The sequence below is a fragment of the Zootoca vivipara genome, chromosome 6 (genome assembly GCF_963506605.1).
Source record: "Zootoca vivipara chromosome 6, rZooViv1.1, whole genome shotgun sequence".
NCBI classification, from domain to species: Eukaryota; Metazoa; Chordata; class Lepidosauria; order Squamata; family Lacertidae; genus Zootoca; species Zootoca vivipara.
In genome coordinates, this window is record NC_083281.1 from 27,310,231 (window position 1) to 27,327,083 (window position 16,853).

At 50.5% G+C, this 16,853-nt stretch overlaps 1 protein-coding gene across 4 annotated transcripts in view; it reads left to right on the forward strand.

The window, feature by feature from the left end:
• The window catches only part of GRAMD1A (GRAM domain containing 1A), a 49,477-nt gene extending 34,695 nt beyond the window's left edge, over nucleotides 1–14,782 (forward strand). For all 4 annotated transcript variants that reach the window (XM_035117731.2, XM_035117730.2, XM_035117732.2 and 1 more), the window contains 7 exons: nucleotides 1,767–1,909; nucleotides 4,836–4,939; nucleotides 5,673–5,858; nucleotides 5,998–6,085; nucleotides 11,238–11,345; nucleotides 11,648–11,768; nucleotides 13,047–14,782. In XM_035117731.2, the coding sequence (XP_034973622.2) occupies nucleotides 1,767–1,909; nucleotides 4,836–4,939; nucleotides 5,673–5,858; nucleotides 5,998–6,085; nucleotides 11,238–11,345; nucleotides 11,648–11,768; nucleotides 13,047–13,115 (819 nt within the window). In that variant the 3' untranslated portion in view covers nucleotides 13,116–14,782. The remainder of the gene's footprint in view (nucleotides 1–1,766; nucleotides 1,910–4,835; nucleotides 4,940–5,672; nucleotides 5,859–5,997; nucleotides 6,086–11,237; nucleotides 11,346–11,647; nucleotides 11,769–13,046) is intronic.
• The last annotated feature ends 2,071 nt before the right edge of the window (nucleotides 14,783–16,853 follow it).

Here is a 16,853-nt window from a genome sequence, read left to right on the forward strand (position 1 = left end):
CCCTTTAAACGCCCTCTCTGCTGCTCTCTTTGTACTAAAAATACTGTATCCAAAAATATCCACAACCAGAATTGAAGCTCTGGGGCCAGCAGGAGGCATGAGGATGCACAGAAAAGTGGCTGCGGCTGTTGCGCTACCTCACACCTCAGCTGCTAGGCGGCTAGGCTGAGCAGCATAAACAAAGCCCCACTGCGCCTCCGGTCTCTTCAAGGCTTTCTCCGCCTTCACTGCCGTCTCCTTCAGGCTCCAGGGAGGGTCTCCTCACGAGGACACTCCAGCTCTCTCCCACCATTTCTGGGTTTAAATTGAATTATTTAATTCTTTCCTGACACTGCACATGCGCACGGTCCAGTCACGCATAAGGGAGGGGATGACCGTACACATAACCCTCGGAACCGATCCCAGGCATAAGTTGCGATTCTGTACCGAGGGAAGTAAAATGCAAAAAGTACAGATAGTGAAATTCAAGATAAACAAGGTTACCCTTTGCACCAGAGATGATGGGTGATAAAACAATCCCATTTGGCAATCTGAGTTAATCTATATCGGAAAGAAAGCCATTGCCTCTATTCAGACCAAAATGAAGAGTCGGACTCCTTGATGAATTGTAGCTCAGCAGTTTTGCACCAGAGCTTCCCTTTCAAATTATTTGACTTGAGTGTGGCTAAGTCAAGGTCAGCAGCAGACTGTCCAGATAAACTGAAATGTTCCCCTGCTGGCTGTAGAAATATTGTCATTTCTGAAGTCAGGTTCGTGGTGATCTTTGCGCAGGGCGATTTGCGCCCTGTGCTTGTCTCCACAGTCAGGGCCGGCCCAAGGCATTTTGACACCCGAGGCAAACCACAAAATGGCGTCCCCACCTCCTGGCCAGGAAAGAAGGGGCGAGTGAAGATGTACATCAGGAATAAGGGAGGAATAAAGATCCACGCCTGGAACAAGGGTGGGAGGGCACCACCAATGCCTCCCGTTTGCCAAAAGGCTGCTGTAGAGGCAACAACGGTTGTTGCCACAGCAGCCGCAGCGGGTGATGCACTCCTTGGATCTGCTGCCTCTGAGGATCCTGCCGCCTGCCGTGGTTGCCTCACCTTGCTTGCCTCATGGGTTGGCTGGCCCTGCCCACAGTTCATTGATCAGTTCTCCTTGGTGCATTTGGTTCTGAATAGAGAGAACGGCCTTCCTTCTCACTACAGATTTCGGTTAACTCTCTTTGCCAAGTTCATTGTTTTACCACCTGTTGCTGCTGTCGTAAAGGGTCACCGGGCTTACCTTGCATAGTTCTGAATCGTCACTCTCTGTACCTCTTCAGTTTAATTTCCTGTGCTGTCACTGCTTACTACCCCCCTTGTAGCACAATATGTATGCATCTAAACCTACATATAGTCACATCGGCAGCATACATTTCAAGCACATTGCTTCCGCCAAAGAACCCTGGGAACTGTAGTTTACCCCTCACAGAGCTACAAATCCCAGCATCCTTAACAAACTACAATACCCAGGATTATTTGGGGGAAACCATGTGCTTTATGCATGTTAATGTGCTTTAAATGTATGCTGTGGGTGTTGAGATATATAGATATAGATGTATATGTGTATGCGCATTAGTCCATGGAATATTATGCTGTAATAATTTTTTTAAGCTTTGAAAGTGCCACAAAACTTTGCTAAGTTTGCTGCAAGCAAGTTAAGGTGACTGCCCTTCTGTAAAATGTGCACATGGCTGTGGAACTCACAGGTCTCTCTTCTCCCCTTTCTCGCTCGACGGCCAGACTCTGTTCCGTACCAGCTCCAAAAGCGGGGGCTGTGTTGTTGACTCGGAAGTGATCACACAGGGGATCCCGTACCAGGACTACTTCTACACAGCGCATCGATACTGTATTACTGCCGTGGCCAAGAGCAAGGCCCGACTCAGGTACTGGTTCCTCCCCCTTGTCCCCACAGCTTCAGGCCTGGTTTCCTCTCCTCCTGGCATGTTGACCCAGTTTATCTCTCGAGGCAAAACCAGCGAGAATCCCATAGCACCATAAAACAGGGGTGGGAAACCTGTGGTCCTCCAGGTCAGCTCTCAACATCCCCAACCAATAATAATAATAATAATAATAATAATAATAGTAGTAGTAGTGGTAATAATAATATATTTATATATTTATATATTTATACCCGGCCCATCTGGCTGAGTTTCCCCAGCCACTCTGGGCAGCTCCCAACAGAATACAGTGGTGCCTTGCTAGACGAATTTAATTCGTTCCACGGGTCTTTTCTTATAACGAAAAATGCGTCTAGCGAATCCCATAGGAATGCATTGAATTTTTTTTGAAATTTTTTTTGCCCATGGGAACGCATTAATTGAATTTCAATGCATTCCTATGGGAAACCGTGATTCACTAGACGGATTTTTCATAAAACGAATTCGTCTAGCGAGGCAACCTCCGCTCGAAAAATCCTTTCGTTAAGCGGAAATTTAGTTAAGCAGGGCATTCGTTAAGTGAGGCACCACTGTATTAAAAACACGATAAAACATCAAACATTAAAAACTTCCCTAAACAGGACTGCTTTCAGATGTCTTCTAAAAGTCAGATAGTTTTTTATTTCCTTGACATCTGGTGGGAGAGCGTTCCACAGGGCGGGCGCCACTACCGAGAAGGCCCTGTGCCTGGTTCCCTGTAACCTCACTTCTTGCAGTGAGGGAACCGCCAGAAGGCCCTCGGAGCTAGACCTCAGTGTCTGGGCTGAAGGATGGGGGTGGAGATGCTCCATCAGGTATATTAGGCCGAGGCTGTTTAGGGCTTTAAAGGTCAGCACCAACACATTGAATTGTGCTCGGAAACATACTGGGAGCCAATGTAGGTCTTTCAGGACCGGTGTCTTTCAGGCCACTCCCAGTCACCAGTCTAGCTGCTGCATTCTGGATTAATTTTAGTTTCCTGGTCACCTTCAACGGTAGCCCCACATAGAGCACATTGCAGCAGTCCAAGCGGGAGATAACTAGAGCATGCACCACTCTGGCGAGACAGTCTGCGGGCAGGTAGGGTCTCAGCCGGTGTACCAGATGGAGCTGGGAGACAGCCGCCCTGGACGCAGAATTGACCTGCACCTCCATGGACAGCTCTGAGTCCAAAATGACTCCCAGGCTGTGTACCTGGTCCTTCAGGGACACAGTTACCCCATTCAGGACCAGAGAGTCCTCCCCTCCTACCTGCCCCCCGAAAACAGTACAGTGGTACCTCAGTTTTTGAGCAGCTTAGTTCACGAACAACTTGGAATTCAAACGCTACAAACCCAGAAGTAGGTGTTCGGGTTTGCGAACTTTTTTTCGGAATCCAAACTGTTCATTTTGAGTGTTACACTTCCTTTTTCAGTGCCACACTTCCGTTTTGAGTGCCCCTGCTCCTGCTTGCATGGGAGTAGGAGCTGAATCGAGGCTGCTCAGCCGGGGAGGTGCAGGATCCTCCACACTTTCCATTGAGGGGTTCACGGCTGGTCCCCTCCCTTGAGGGGAGAAGTTTAAAGGAGCCCCCACCTCAGCACCAGAGCTCCTGCACCACCTGAAGGCAGCCAGGCGGAATAGTTGCTGGGGTGGCAAAGGTGGAGGCAGCCCAGCAGCTGCATTTGAGAGCCCCTAAACAGCTGCTGAGGCAGCTGTCAGGCTGTCTCCGCATTGCCACGCGATGCTCCTTTGAACTTCTCTATTGAGGTGAACGCGGCCACGCAACCCTCAGTGGAAAAGTGTGAGGGAGCCTGCACCTCTCTAGGTGAGCAGCCCTGATCCAGCTCCTACTCCCCGCGCAAGCAGGAGCGGGGCAGGGATCTCTCAGCTGGGGAGCGGAGGCTTTGTGCTCCCCATTTGGCATTCAGAATTGAAACTGAAACTATCCAGAAAACCACAAAGCCAACAAACTTGCAACTCACGAGGAAGCAGCAACACAACAAATTGAAAAAAGTAAACCAAACGCAAATGAATCAAAACCACGAGAAAACATAAAACAACACCGACCCTAACCCTAATTCCAATCCTTATCCTAACACTAAGGTAAAGGGGCCCCTGACCATCAGGTCCAGTCGTGTCCAACTCTGGGGTTGCGGCGCTCATCTCGCTCTATAGGCCAAGGGAGCCAGCATTTGTCCGCAGACAGCTTCCGGGTCATGTGGCCAGCATGACAAAGCTGCTTCTGGCGAACCAGAGCAGTGCACGAAAACGCCGTTTACCTTCCCGCCGGAGCGGTCCCTATTTATCTACTTGCACTTTGGTGTGCTTTCAAACTGCTAGGTGGGCAGGAGCTGGGACCGAGCAATGGGAGCTCACCCCGTTGCAGGGATTCAAACCGCCGACCTTCTGATCAGCCTAACACTAACCCAGTCCTAAAATTAACCCTTACCCTAACCCAGAAATGGTCTTGTTAGATAGTAAAAATCATATTAAATTGCTGTTTTAGGGGTTGTTTTTAAATGTCTGGAAAGCATTAATCCATTTTGCATTACTTTCTATGGGAAAGCATGCCTTGGTTTTGGAATGGACTTCTGGAACAGATTAAGTTTGAGAACCAAGGTACCACTGTACTTTGATCATGCCAGCTGAGGCTGGCGGGGCAACACTTGAAGAGCTACAGGTTTCCCATCCCTGCCATAGGAGCGTTTATCATGGCACCATACAGTCACAGAGTTGGAGGGAACCTCAGAGTAGTCTAACCCCCCTGTTCAGTCCAACTAAGAATATAATAACAGCATTCCCGGCAGATGGCTGTCTAGCCTCTGCTTGAATACTTCCATAGAGTCTGTGGAGTGAGCTTTCACAGGCCACAGGCCGCTTCATCAGAAGCGTTTATTTCCTTTTTTCGCAGAGTCTCCTCTGAGATCCGGTACCGGAAGCAGCCATGGAACCTGGTGAAAACGCTCATTGAGAAAAACGCCTGGAGCGGCGTAGAAGAATACTTTCAGCACTTGGGTATGGGAAGCAAAAGGGCAGAGCTGCACTCCAGAAACCTGAGCACAGAGCAGTGCCGCCAGGGGCCTCAGGGGATGGGATTGCCCCCTGCTTTGTCCCATGTGGAGGATCATAGCGCCCTGTGGTTTCAGTGGCCCTGGGGCTGGGCTGCTTTATCTGTGGACATGTGGGGGGTATTCATGCTCTGGAGGAGAAAGCAGTGGTAGCTGGTGCTCATTGGGACTGGTAGGGTGGGAGGCAGGGAGCCCAACAGTAGGTGGCGCCAGAGTCAATGACGGGCAGAGATAGCTAATGCTAGTTTTGTGCCTATCCTCCTTGCTGAATCCTACAAAGGCAAAACTGAGACTAAGGAGAAGGGAGCTGACAGCCAGGGCCCAGGGCTGGTTGTTGTTGTTGTTGTTGTTACACCCTGTCCACCTGACTGGGTTGTCCCAGCCACTCTGGGTAGTTTCCAACAGATATGAAAACAAACATCCGACGGTTAAAATGTCCCTATAGAAGGCTGCCTTCAGATGTCTTCTAAAAGTCGTATAGCTATTTATCTCCTTGACATCTGATGGGAAGGTGTTCCGCAGGGCAGGCGCCACTACCGAGAAGGCCCTGTAGTTAAAAAGGCAGGCAGGTGGAGTATTGGCAGAGGGCTGACAGAGGTTGGCAGGGCAGGGCAGGACCAGCCTCCCCTGGGAGACTGCTATGGAGCTTTCAGCCTCCCCTCCCACTCCCTCTGTTGCAGAGCTGGCGCTGGTGCAGGCAGAGAAGGCCCTGCTGGAAGAGAGCTGCCATGGCAAGGAGCCGCGGGGGCTCCTGTCCGGCCTACGCCGCCGGAAGCGTACCCTGAGCTGGAGAGCCCCCCACGTCGAGCCCCCGCTCCCCACGTTGCCTGACGGTGAGGGGGCAGCCCGCACCATCCGTCCCTCAGGTAGGCCCCCCTCGCATGGAAGGCAGCAGGCCAGGGTCCAGCCTGTCCCCTCCCCTTCCACACTGGGCTGTCTCCCTGGATCCGCAGGGCCTGATGCTTGCAATAGCCCTTGACCTGCGGGCCTTCATCTCCCCTGCAGGCAGCCTGACCTCTCGGCTCTCGGAGCAGCTGTCGGAACAAGGGCAAGGCCAGACCGTCTCCACCGTGATTCTCATCATCAGCTTGGTGTAAGGCAGCTGCTGGCTTGGGAAATGGGGAGAGGGGGGTTGGGGCTGGGTCTAGAGCCTCTTAGGAGCTGGCGCTGCCCCAGGCAGGTTTACTCAGAGGTGAGTCCCACTGTTCAATGGGGCTCATCTCCTAGCAAGGCACCCGCGCACCATACCTGAAAATGCCCTAGCACCATTTTAATAGTCTTGACCCCGCAAGGTCCTGGGAACTGTAGTTTAAGTGTGCTGAGAGCTATTAGGAAACCCCTTGCAAGGCTATGATTCCCAGCACTCTCAACCAGCTAGGAAGCTGGTGGGGGGGGGGAGTCATGACCGCTGATGTGGCATAAGAGTGCTTTAAATGTGCAGTGTAGACGTGAGCTGGATTGGGAGGCAAAGTAAGAGCACAACCTGTTCTTGAGTAGGACAAGCATAGGAATTAGTAGTAGTAGTAGTAGTAATAATAATAATAATAACAATAACAATATTACAGTGGAACCTTGGCTGTCAAACGTAATCCATTCCAGAGGACCGTTCGACTTCTGAAACGTTCGACAACTGAGGCGCAAAGGGCTGGCTGCAAGCTCAATGGAGAAAATGGAGAAATATGTCTTGGAAGCCGTTCAACTTCCGAGGCGCGTTCGAAAACGGAAGCATTCATTTCTGGGTTTTCAGCATTTGAAAACCAAAACATTCGGCTTCCGAGGCGCTCGAAAACCAAGGTTCCACTGTAATAATAGTAGTAGCAGCATGCCGCCCATATGACTGGGTTGCCCCAGCAGCTCCCAACAAATTATAAAGCCACAGTAAAACATCAAACATTTAAAACTTCCTGATACAGGGCTGCCTTCAGATGCCTTCAGAAAGTTGTGTAGCTTTTGATGTTTGAAATCTGATGGGAGGGCACCACTACTGAGAAGGCCCTCGGAGCTGGACCTCAATGTCTGGGCTGAACAATGGGGATGGAGATGCTCCTTGAGGTATACTGGGCCGAGGCCATTTAGGGCTTTAAAGGTCAGCACCAGCCCACAACCCACGGTTGCCATGTTTATTGCATCGTGCACATCCAGCCCAATGTCTCGAAGTGTATGAAGCAAAGGTTTTCGCTCACCACTTTCTCTCTTTGTGCTGGGTAAGGGGAGGGGCCTTGGTTTAGGGGCGGAGCACACACTTTGCATGCAGATTGGCCCCTGGAAGACACTGTGCCTGAGACCCCAGAGAGTGGCAGCCTCTTATGAGCAGCCAGTACTGGATGAGAGATCGACACATGATCTTCTCCTGGTAGCAGTCAGCTTCCTGCGTCTCTTTAACCTCGCCCTCCCTTCCATTTCTGTGTGTTGTTCTGCCGTGAGAAAGACACAAGAGCAGGGTCAGCAGCCTTGCTTGTTTAATAGTAATGGTGAGCATTTGGGAGAGGGGAGAGAGAGAGAGAGAGAGACTCAGGATAGGATCCCCTGCTTGTTTTGGTTTTTCCCCCGGGCCGGAAGCACGAGCAAAGCGTCACACGTCTCTTTCTTTCCTTCTTCCACCTCTGCCTCCGCACAGGATCTGTGTGAGGTATCGTATGCCAGTCTCACTCCCCCAACTGTGCTTCTGCCTTGGGCCCCCTTTGGACCTTGCCCCTAACCTGAACCCCATCCTGCACTGACCCTGCTGTTGACTCACAAACACCATCCCTTGCCTTGGATGCTGACAGATAACATCCCACCACCTCCCCGCTTATGCTCTTTGCCACCCTCCTCCCTGCTGCCACAACCATCTCCTCTGGCTCCCTGTCCCTGAGCCTGTTTGTCATCCTCCACTCGTCTGTGCATTCCTTCCTCCACTCCTTTTGTCCTCCACTTTCTCCCTGCACCCTCCCCTGCTTGCCCTTTCCCCCTTACTGGTTGTCTTGTACTCAGGGTTTTTATCTGAATTAAAAGCAAAGCAAAAGGAAAATAATGATCCATAGACGGATAGCCTGAGTTCTTTACCCTGGCTACGTTATATGAATTTGCATACTGCTTCCTTATCTTTGCCTGCGCCTGGCAGTTATGGCAAGGAACAAAGTGCTTCATGACACCCCAAAGTTGTGTCCCCTAACGGCTGCGTGGCCTGCTTCGCCCGTCTCTTCTCTCTTCCTTGTGGCTTCTGACCCATCTCTGCCTTCACATGCTCAAAGCTTAATCTGTGAGCCAGGGATTTTCAGAGAGAGAGAGAACAAGTGAAAATGTGAGGGGAAAAGAATGTGAAAGAGGGAGAAAGAAAAGAGAGACTGCGAAAGAAAAAGGATGTGAAAGAGAGAATGCAAAAGAAAGAAATCTGAAAGAGAAAAATGCGAAAGAGAGAAGGCGATAATGCAAGCAAATGTGAAAGAGAAAGCAAAAGAGAAAGAAAATAGTGTGAAAGAATGCGAAAGAGAATGCAAGAGAGAAAGTAAGAAAGTGAGAGATAACGCAAAAGAAATAAAATCGAACAAAGAGAATGCAAAAGAAAGCAAGAAAAAGAGAAAGAAAACTACTGGCATGCTGAATTTTGCATCCAATATAAAAAAATGTGCAAAATCATGGATTACACAGGGATCAAGTCTTGTTGTCTATTGCTGTCCTTCAGCTCAGGCAGAGTTCATATACTGCATTTGCAACTGGTCTGTACGTTTTCGATATTACCGCTGCAGCCTCCACTTGATCACTTAAAAACTAACCTGGAGGGATCATCACAGACTATTGTCTCTTATCGCATCAGGCTGTGTTCCTAACAAGGGGGAGAGGGGGAGAATGCTTGCTACCACTTAAGCTAAATGGCGCAGACCCATGCCCTGTCTCAACCACCCTCACCAGCATCTGTGTTGAATCCCTGCATTTACTTTCTTTAAATACTGTGCTCTAATGAGCTACATGCTATTGATTTCCCAAAGAGAGATGTCAGATGCCGGCATCATCCACTCGGCGTAGCATACGCTAATAGGCACTCATGCCTTGTATTTTTAATGCTCTGAGCGGGGAAGCTGTAAAGGGTTGTGTGTTCTTAGAGCCAAATGTAACTTAGCAATATTGCAGGGCCTGAACTCAGGTCCTCTTCTTTGCAAAATGGCTAAAGGAGCTGGGGAGGGGCCATAGCTCCGCGGTCGAGCCGGAAGCGCCTGGTACATGCATGGATAGCTCCAGAAAGTTAAAACACACGGAGAAGAGCTATAGTTCTATGGCAGAGCACATGTGCTTTACAAAACACATGCTCAGTGAAGTTCCCAGGTTCTGCCTGTGCTATTGCAAGCAAAAAGAAGCAGGCGATGTGAAAAGTCTCTGCTTGAGACCTTGCCAGTCCACAGACAATTTTAGGCCAGATGGACAAATAGCCTGGCCTGATACCGTGTTTCTCATATTTTAAGGCATCCCTAAAAAATAAGGCATGGCAGGATTTTCCAGACCTGGCGAAATATAAGGCATACCCCGAAAATAAGACATGCTGGTACGGTATGGCAGGGCACGCCGCGCCAAGTCCCGACCCAGCGGGACCCAGCAAGGGCAGCAGTGCGCGCTTTGCCGAGCCCCGACTGAGCGGGAGCTGGCAAAGGCAGCAGCCCGCCGCCGGCTTGGAGCTCGAGCCGGCAAAGGCAGCAGCGGCGCTTTGCTGAGCTCCAAGCCGGCGACGGGCTGCTGCCTTTGCTGGTTTTCGCTCCGTTGGGGGGGGAGCAGGAAGTCGCTCGCAACTTTCCGGATCCCTCCCCGCCGGTCTCCTCCTCCTTCCCGCTGCGCCTCCCCTTTCTGGGTTTCTCGGTGGCACCTCCTTCTCCTCTTCCGACGCTGGCTGGCGGCTTTGTGCTGGAATGCCGCGTGCGCAGCTTTCAGGTACCGGTAGACGAGGACGCGGGTTGGGGGTGGGGATGCACGTGTGAACGCCCTGGGTGAAGGGTCGGAGGCTGCAAGGCAGGGGTACGAACGCAATTCTCACCCGATTCGGTGGAGCTCGGCAAAGCGCCGCTGCTGCCTTTGCCGGCTCGAGCTCCAAGCCGGCGGCGGGCTGCTGCCTTTGCCAGCTCCCGCTCAGTCGGGGCTCGGCAAAAAATAAGACGCCCCCGAAAATAAGCCATAGGCTTATTTTCTTGAGTAAAAAAATATATAAGACATGACTTATAATATGAGAAACACGGTACAAGGAGCAAGACTTTCTTTCCCCTTGCTCCTAACACCTTGTAAGTCAATAATAACTAGACAGGGGGACCCACAGGACAGGGGTGTTTTCTATGGCCTAGAAAACCTCTGGGCGAAGTGGAAAACCTGTTTTGAGAGTATGCGTGTCACCTGGCCGAATGCTAACATGGTCCGCACCCGCCAGGATATTCTAACGCCCATCACCGCTGAACATTAACCAGGCTGGATGGGACTGATGACATCTGGAGGGCACTTTGTCGACTGCCTCTAACGGTATCTAACAAGGATAGCTCAAGGATTTCTATTTGCACAACAGAACTTCCTCTCTTGCACCCCCTGCATCTTCCCCAGATATGCTCTGGAGGATTGGGGGGAAACTTGAGAATAGATTTAGGGCATGCTCCTGGAGGGGAGGGCAATAGGAAGTTCCACTGTGCAGCCAGAAGACCTTGCACTCGCGGAACTGCTTTGTTGGATACCGCCCACCGAGCTGTTTCTGTTGCTAGACCTTCTCAGAATAGACCCATCATAATCAATGAACATGACTAGGCTGGGTCCATTGATTTCAGTGGTCCACTCTTGAGTAAAACACAGGGGCTCATCCACACTTCCACTTGCCCTGCTTGACTCACACTTTCTGGGCATGGGTCTGAGCGGTTTTCCTCATGGCCCACTCCTTTCCAAGGGGAAATCCACCCTTTAGTGCTAAATCAGAGCAAACATCATTTTTGCTTCGATTGAGCGCTAAAGAGCTGTTTTCCCTGGGGCGGACGGGGGACAGTGGGACAAGAGGAAGTGGATAAGCCCATAGTTGAATATGTATGTTATATAGACAAGTAGATAGATCCCCTTCATGCAGAAGAGTAGCATGTCAGGGAGAAGCTGGCTGATAATGCTTCTCTTTGACATTATAAATTTCTACTTTGTCTTTTAAATGTAGAGGCTGAAGTGGTTCGAAGCAGGCACAGGTTCGCTGCTTCGGCAAGAGCTTGGCCCAAGTGGTCTCTTCTTCTTCCAAGCCATTTCTCTCTTTCTCTCTCCAGCCTTGTGGTCTTGGTTATCCTGAACATGATGCTGTTCTACAGGCTCTGGTCTCTGGAGCACACAGCCCGGACCTTTGAATCATGGCAGGCCTATGCACTCTCCAGCGGGTAAGGAACCAGGAGAGAAGTGGGAGAACGTGACCTTTTTCTGTTTTACCTTCATGATCCGAAATGACGGATTCGGGCCCCGTTGTTTGTTAAAATTAAATGCGTTGGCAACATTCAGTTAGAAGGGAGGGGAGAGGGGAAAGTGGGCTGCATTTAAGAATACAGAGGCCTTGTGGAACTGGTCTGGGGTAGGAGCAATAGCACTATGGAGGAGCTCATAAGGCATGGAGATGAGGGGGGCTTTGAAGACATTTCCCTGTTGATCGCAGCTAAGAGTACGCTCTCTCTTTCCTCCCTGGTAGAAAGCTACCACAGACAGCATCTGAATGGGCCGAGATCCTGGAGCTGCAGAAGCGGTTTCACAGTGTGGAGGTTCAGAAGTGGAAGCAGATCCTCAAGGCCTCTGTGGAGCTTCTAGATGAGGTGAGGTTTGCAGCTTGGGGTGTCACGAGGGCGCTAATGGGGAGCTAATGTGAACACCCTTCTTTGTGTGGGAATGTTGTGGATAGTAGGGGAGGATATATTGATTAAATTTTATCCTTCCTCACTCACGCTAGCGAGCTAGTAGCAGAGCACATTCCCTTCTACATTGCAGGAAGCTAGTTGATGGATTCGTGAGAATCATTTGAGTTACACAATCCAGTCTGGCTTGTCCACATTGGATTGTTCCTGGTAAATCCCTTTTAGTTTTCCTCTTAAAAACAACAATGACACAACAGTCTTCCTTTAAAAGTAATGATAAGGTTTACTTACGTTCAGTTCACAGTATGGTCCTGAAGGCAGCCTTTATCTTGTAGTTACAGTTACAGAGAAAAGTGTGGGTTAATCCTCTGTGAGGGATGAGCCCATGCACTGTTGGCTGAGAGCCAGCAGACAGCAAAAGGCAAAATGGTGAGAAGGCGAAAAAGGGAAGGTAGGTCTGCTAGGGTCACGCCCATCTACCTGGTCACACACAGGGGGAGGATGCTCCAGACCGGGTGCAACAGGAGGTCCTCTTGGCTGGAGCAACATTCCCATGTGTCCACTGGCCAAACAGGAAATGTTGCATTTGACTGCTTCAGTGATGTTACATCCCAAAGTTTGATCCGAGGCAGCCCTACCCAGTGGAAGTTAATGGCAATAGCACCATTTTTCCACGGAGGGTGTTGGGGGGTATCTAGTCCTATTCATTTCTTTGGATGGCAGATGGATCTGGGCTGCCAGCTCCCTTTCTCCTGCCCTGGAGTCAGCAGGGGAATCTCCGGCAGTGGTGTTTTCTGCATGCTTGGAGCATTTGAAAAACACAAATCCTTTGCAAATGATTGCATTGGGATGCACAAAGGACTGAGTCCTTTTCAGCGCAAAGGCAGGAATATTTGTGCTGGGCTTTCTTTTCTCAATCTTCACAAACCCCGGAGTTTCTTTGTGTTTCTCTTCCCCCTTCAGCCTTAAGGAGATGCGAGGTGAAGGGGGGAGGATTCGAATCATGGTGCTGAGACAGAGTTGGTTTCCTAAACTTTGCCGTCCGCAAAGCCATTTTCCCCGTTGTAATCCCTCTCTTTGAAGCTGTTGTTTGCACCACAACAGATGGGGTTTGGGAAAGAGACCCTGCGGCTACCACAGGCTCTGAGAATAAAACCACTCCTGGGCCTCATTGCTAATGACGACTGCTCCTTCCTCGACTGCCTCCAGGGAGGGCTAACGCTGTCCTCTTCCCTCCAGATGAAAATCTCCCTTGAGAAGCTGCACCAGGGCATCACGGTGGCTGAGCCCCCCTTGGAGCCGGAGTGAAACCCCCAGCGCTCCCTCTCTCCCAAGGATGTTGCTCAGAAACTGCTGCTGGATCGGTGGCACCCACCTCCCGTGGCCGGTGTGCGTCCGAGGGGAGGACATTCTACTCCTCGCCAGACCAACAGCTGGACCTTAGCCTCAAGAGTGCCACTCGCAGGGATGGATTCAACCACCACCACTTTCCTGCTTCGGGATGTTTCTCCCGGAGCATCTTCCTTTTCTCTTTTTCTCTCTGAGGGTCTCTGCAGTGACTTCATTTTATCCCCTCCCCCTTTAAGTGCTATTTATATTCCTCACAGGACCCCAGAGAGCTTTTGACTTCTGCTGCTCCAGCATCCTTTCTTTACTTTCTTTCCGGCTGTTGTTCGGAGTGTGTGTGACTGGGAACTTTAGAGGGCAGATGGCGGTGCCTATATCTCTTGTGTTGAGATTTCACCTAACAGCTGGGACAGCAAGGACCCGCTTTCTTCCTCCATGTTGAGGGCAATCGATCTGTGATTTCCTTCTCTCTCACACACACACAAGTGGTTGAGAGATGGGAAACCAAGAGTCCGTATTGAATCCTTCCTTGCTCCCTCTCCTCCTGTTTCCATCCTTTGGCGAGCCCGATTGTTTTATTAAAGGGATCTTCTCGACAACATTACCTCTGACAGAAGGGGGAAAGGGTAGGCATGGCCCTGAACATTATGCGGCCAGAAATCTGATTTACAGAAGTTGGAGAGCTTCTGAGACCCGTGAGGGGATTCTGTGCCCCTTGCCCATGTGAGAGTTAACCTAGAGCAGGGATGGCCCTCCAGAGGTTGACGGACTACAGCACCCATCATCTCTGACTGCTGGTCATGGTGGCTGGGGCAGATGGGAATTGGAGTCCAACAATATCTGGTGGGCCACAGGTTCCCCATCCCTGACTTAAGAGCACGCCCAGGCAAGGGAGCCAAAGGCACCTGGGGAAGCAGCTGGGTCAAACCCACCAGTAATCCCACTTTTGGATTTCCATCACTAGGGTGGGGGTGGGCAGAGAGCCCAGGAGTACCCCAGTCTACGCCGAAAGCTTTCTGGCCTTGGGAGGTTTCTGCTGCGCCAGCTGCCCTAATCCGTTATTTGCCGCAACGAAAATGCCAAACTCAGCTTTTCTTTGTTGTTTTTTTTTGAGAGGAGAGCAATCTGAATGAGTGCAGCACAGTGGCCACAGAGTCGGGGCTCCTGGGTTTTATGTTTATTTTTTTACTCCCATGTGGGCAGCACCATGCTCCTAGACTCCAGGACTCCTTTGCCCGATTCCTCCTAGGCCCGTCTCCCAGGCAACAAATGGGCTTTGCCAAGGCCTAGCTGTACTGTCACTTTAAAATGAGGTTGCACTGCCAGTCAGGGCCCCAGGTGCCCTTCAAATACTGCCTGAGGGGGTTTCTCATCTTGAAATCCACCCCCTCCTGGGGAGGGGTGTGTGTCTGCCAGCCCTATGTTCTCCACTCCTGACTCAAAACCTTGGAAGGCCCAGGTTTCTGACCCCTTTTCTCCCTTCTTTCCCCCTCACCAAGGTTGTGGCGAGGGGGCTCCCCCCCCCGTTTTGTAGCTGTGTTCAGTGTTAACGATCCTTTGTGTTCAAGGTTCCACAGAGGTGCTGGGGCTTATTTATTAGGGAGCGGAATAAAGACCGTGGATCGGAATCTTTCTGTGTGTATACGGGGAGTGTTTTTAAAGTGTGTGATCTTCTACAGTGTCTCCTCCACCTCTTGTCACTAGGGAGCTTGAGTGATCCATGTTGTAGGAGCATAAGTCACAAAGGGCCAGGCTGGGCCTGATTCTTTGTGGCATTGGGGAGTTGCAGAGGTCCGGAAAGCAGGCGATCCCTTGCAGCAGCCATAGCAGGAGGGCTGAAGAAAATCTGCTTTCGTGGTTAACATGAGGTTGTGGGGTGGGGCGGTTATGTTCACGCTCAATTCCAATAGATCCTGGCGAAGGATAACAAAAACTGTTGTTCCATTGAGGAGGTGCAATGGGTCAATGTGTCTGGCTGTTAACCAGAAGGTTGGTGGTTTGAGCCCACTTAAGGACAGCTGCGGGTAGCTTTACAGAGGGCTGGACTAAATGACCCTTGGGTCCCCTTCTGATTCTATGCTTATTTTTTTATGACACGTACAACCCATCTCACTTGCAGGAAGCTTAAACAGCATGCCTAGTCCCTGTGCCGCCGCCCCTTCTATTTTATCCTCGCAAGAATCCTTTGAGATAGATTGGCCCAAGATCACCTAGGGAGCTTCATGGCCGAGGGGGTCCTGAATGATGCTGCTGTAGGAGCAATGCCTCCCAAGGCTTGATGACTTCATAGCCCTGCATTAGTGCCTTCTCCATCATTCCTGACACCTAGGGAGTTCAGCTCGGCTTCTCTGTTGTCGTTTTTTCCTTCAGGTGTTCTGGACAATGCATGGGAAGGCTGCCCACCATGAGGAGCCTGTCATGTGAGGCTCCTCCTTGCCCCCCTTGGCTGCATCTAATGCTAGTCGCACCCAGAGCCGACACGCTAAATTGAATGGACATGACAGACATAGGTCCATTGAGTTCAATGACTGCTGTTGGGTAAAACTGAGTTGGGTATAGCTCTTTGTCAGTATGCTTGGAGAAGCTTCCCTAAAAGATGGCATCTTCCCCCATCCCTACCCAGGCAATAATAAGTTGAAGGGGTGTGTGTGTGTGTGTTTTCTGGACCATGTTCTCAGATCATACTACACACACACTCCTATATCATCCCACCACACAATTAAAGATTCTCTAGGTGGCTTGCAGAAACACACGTTATTTTTGTTTTAACCATGAATTATTTAAATGACATCCTCCCATCCCAAAAAAGGAATCCAGACCACAAAACAATAAGAAAAAGGCAGCAGTTAAACGACGATAAAAATACACACAAGACCTCAACCGGCTGTGAAAGACGATCATTAATAGCCTGGACAAGTAAAATGGTCTTGGCTTGACATCTGAAGCTCCTCAGAAAGGGAACCTTGAGGAGAGTGTTCCAAGGTCAGGTTGGTACCACAGGACAAATTCCCCAGTTGACACCAGCCTAAGATTGTCTCAGGAGGGCCAGAGACACTGGCAAGTGGTTATTTCGGCAGGAGACAAAAGTGGGACCCAAGAGACCAAGAGGATGCTCTAGAGTAGAACATGCCCACAAATCCTCTACCAGCTCAGGACGCAACGGGTAGATCTCTGGGTGTTCTGTAGTAGATTGGCAAGGCATTTAGTCTCCTCATGGTTCATAGTAGCAACAGCAAAACGATTCTCTACCCTAACCTGCCATAATTATTTTGCTGAAATGGAGGAAACTCTGAATAACCAGGAGTGGATTTTTGTGTGGAACGACTAGGAGCTCAGTTCATTTCTGGGCTCAGAATTCTTTAGTTCCCCTTTTGCATGAGGCTATGATTGATGGATCTGGGGGGTTGTAGTAAAAAGCTAAGTACAGCACACAAGCCTGTCTGCCCACCTGCGCTCTACGGCTGGCAGAATCTAGTTTGTTTTCCTTAAGAACCCAGAAGCTCACCCAGCAGTCAGATACAAGTGATGGGAGTCCGGTGGAGCAGAGTGAATTTCCTGTTGTATGTCATGAACTGACAGGAGGATGGGGAGGAGGAGGAGGAGGAAGATCCCAGCAAGGGGTGTAGCCAGAATGTGGACACACCGGGGCAAGCAGGGGATGGGGAAGGAAGTACTCGCAGGGAGACGGGATGGCGAGGG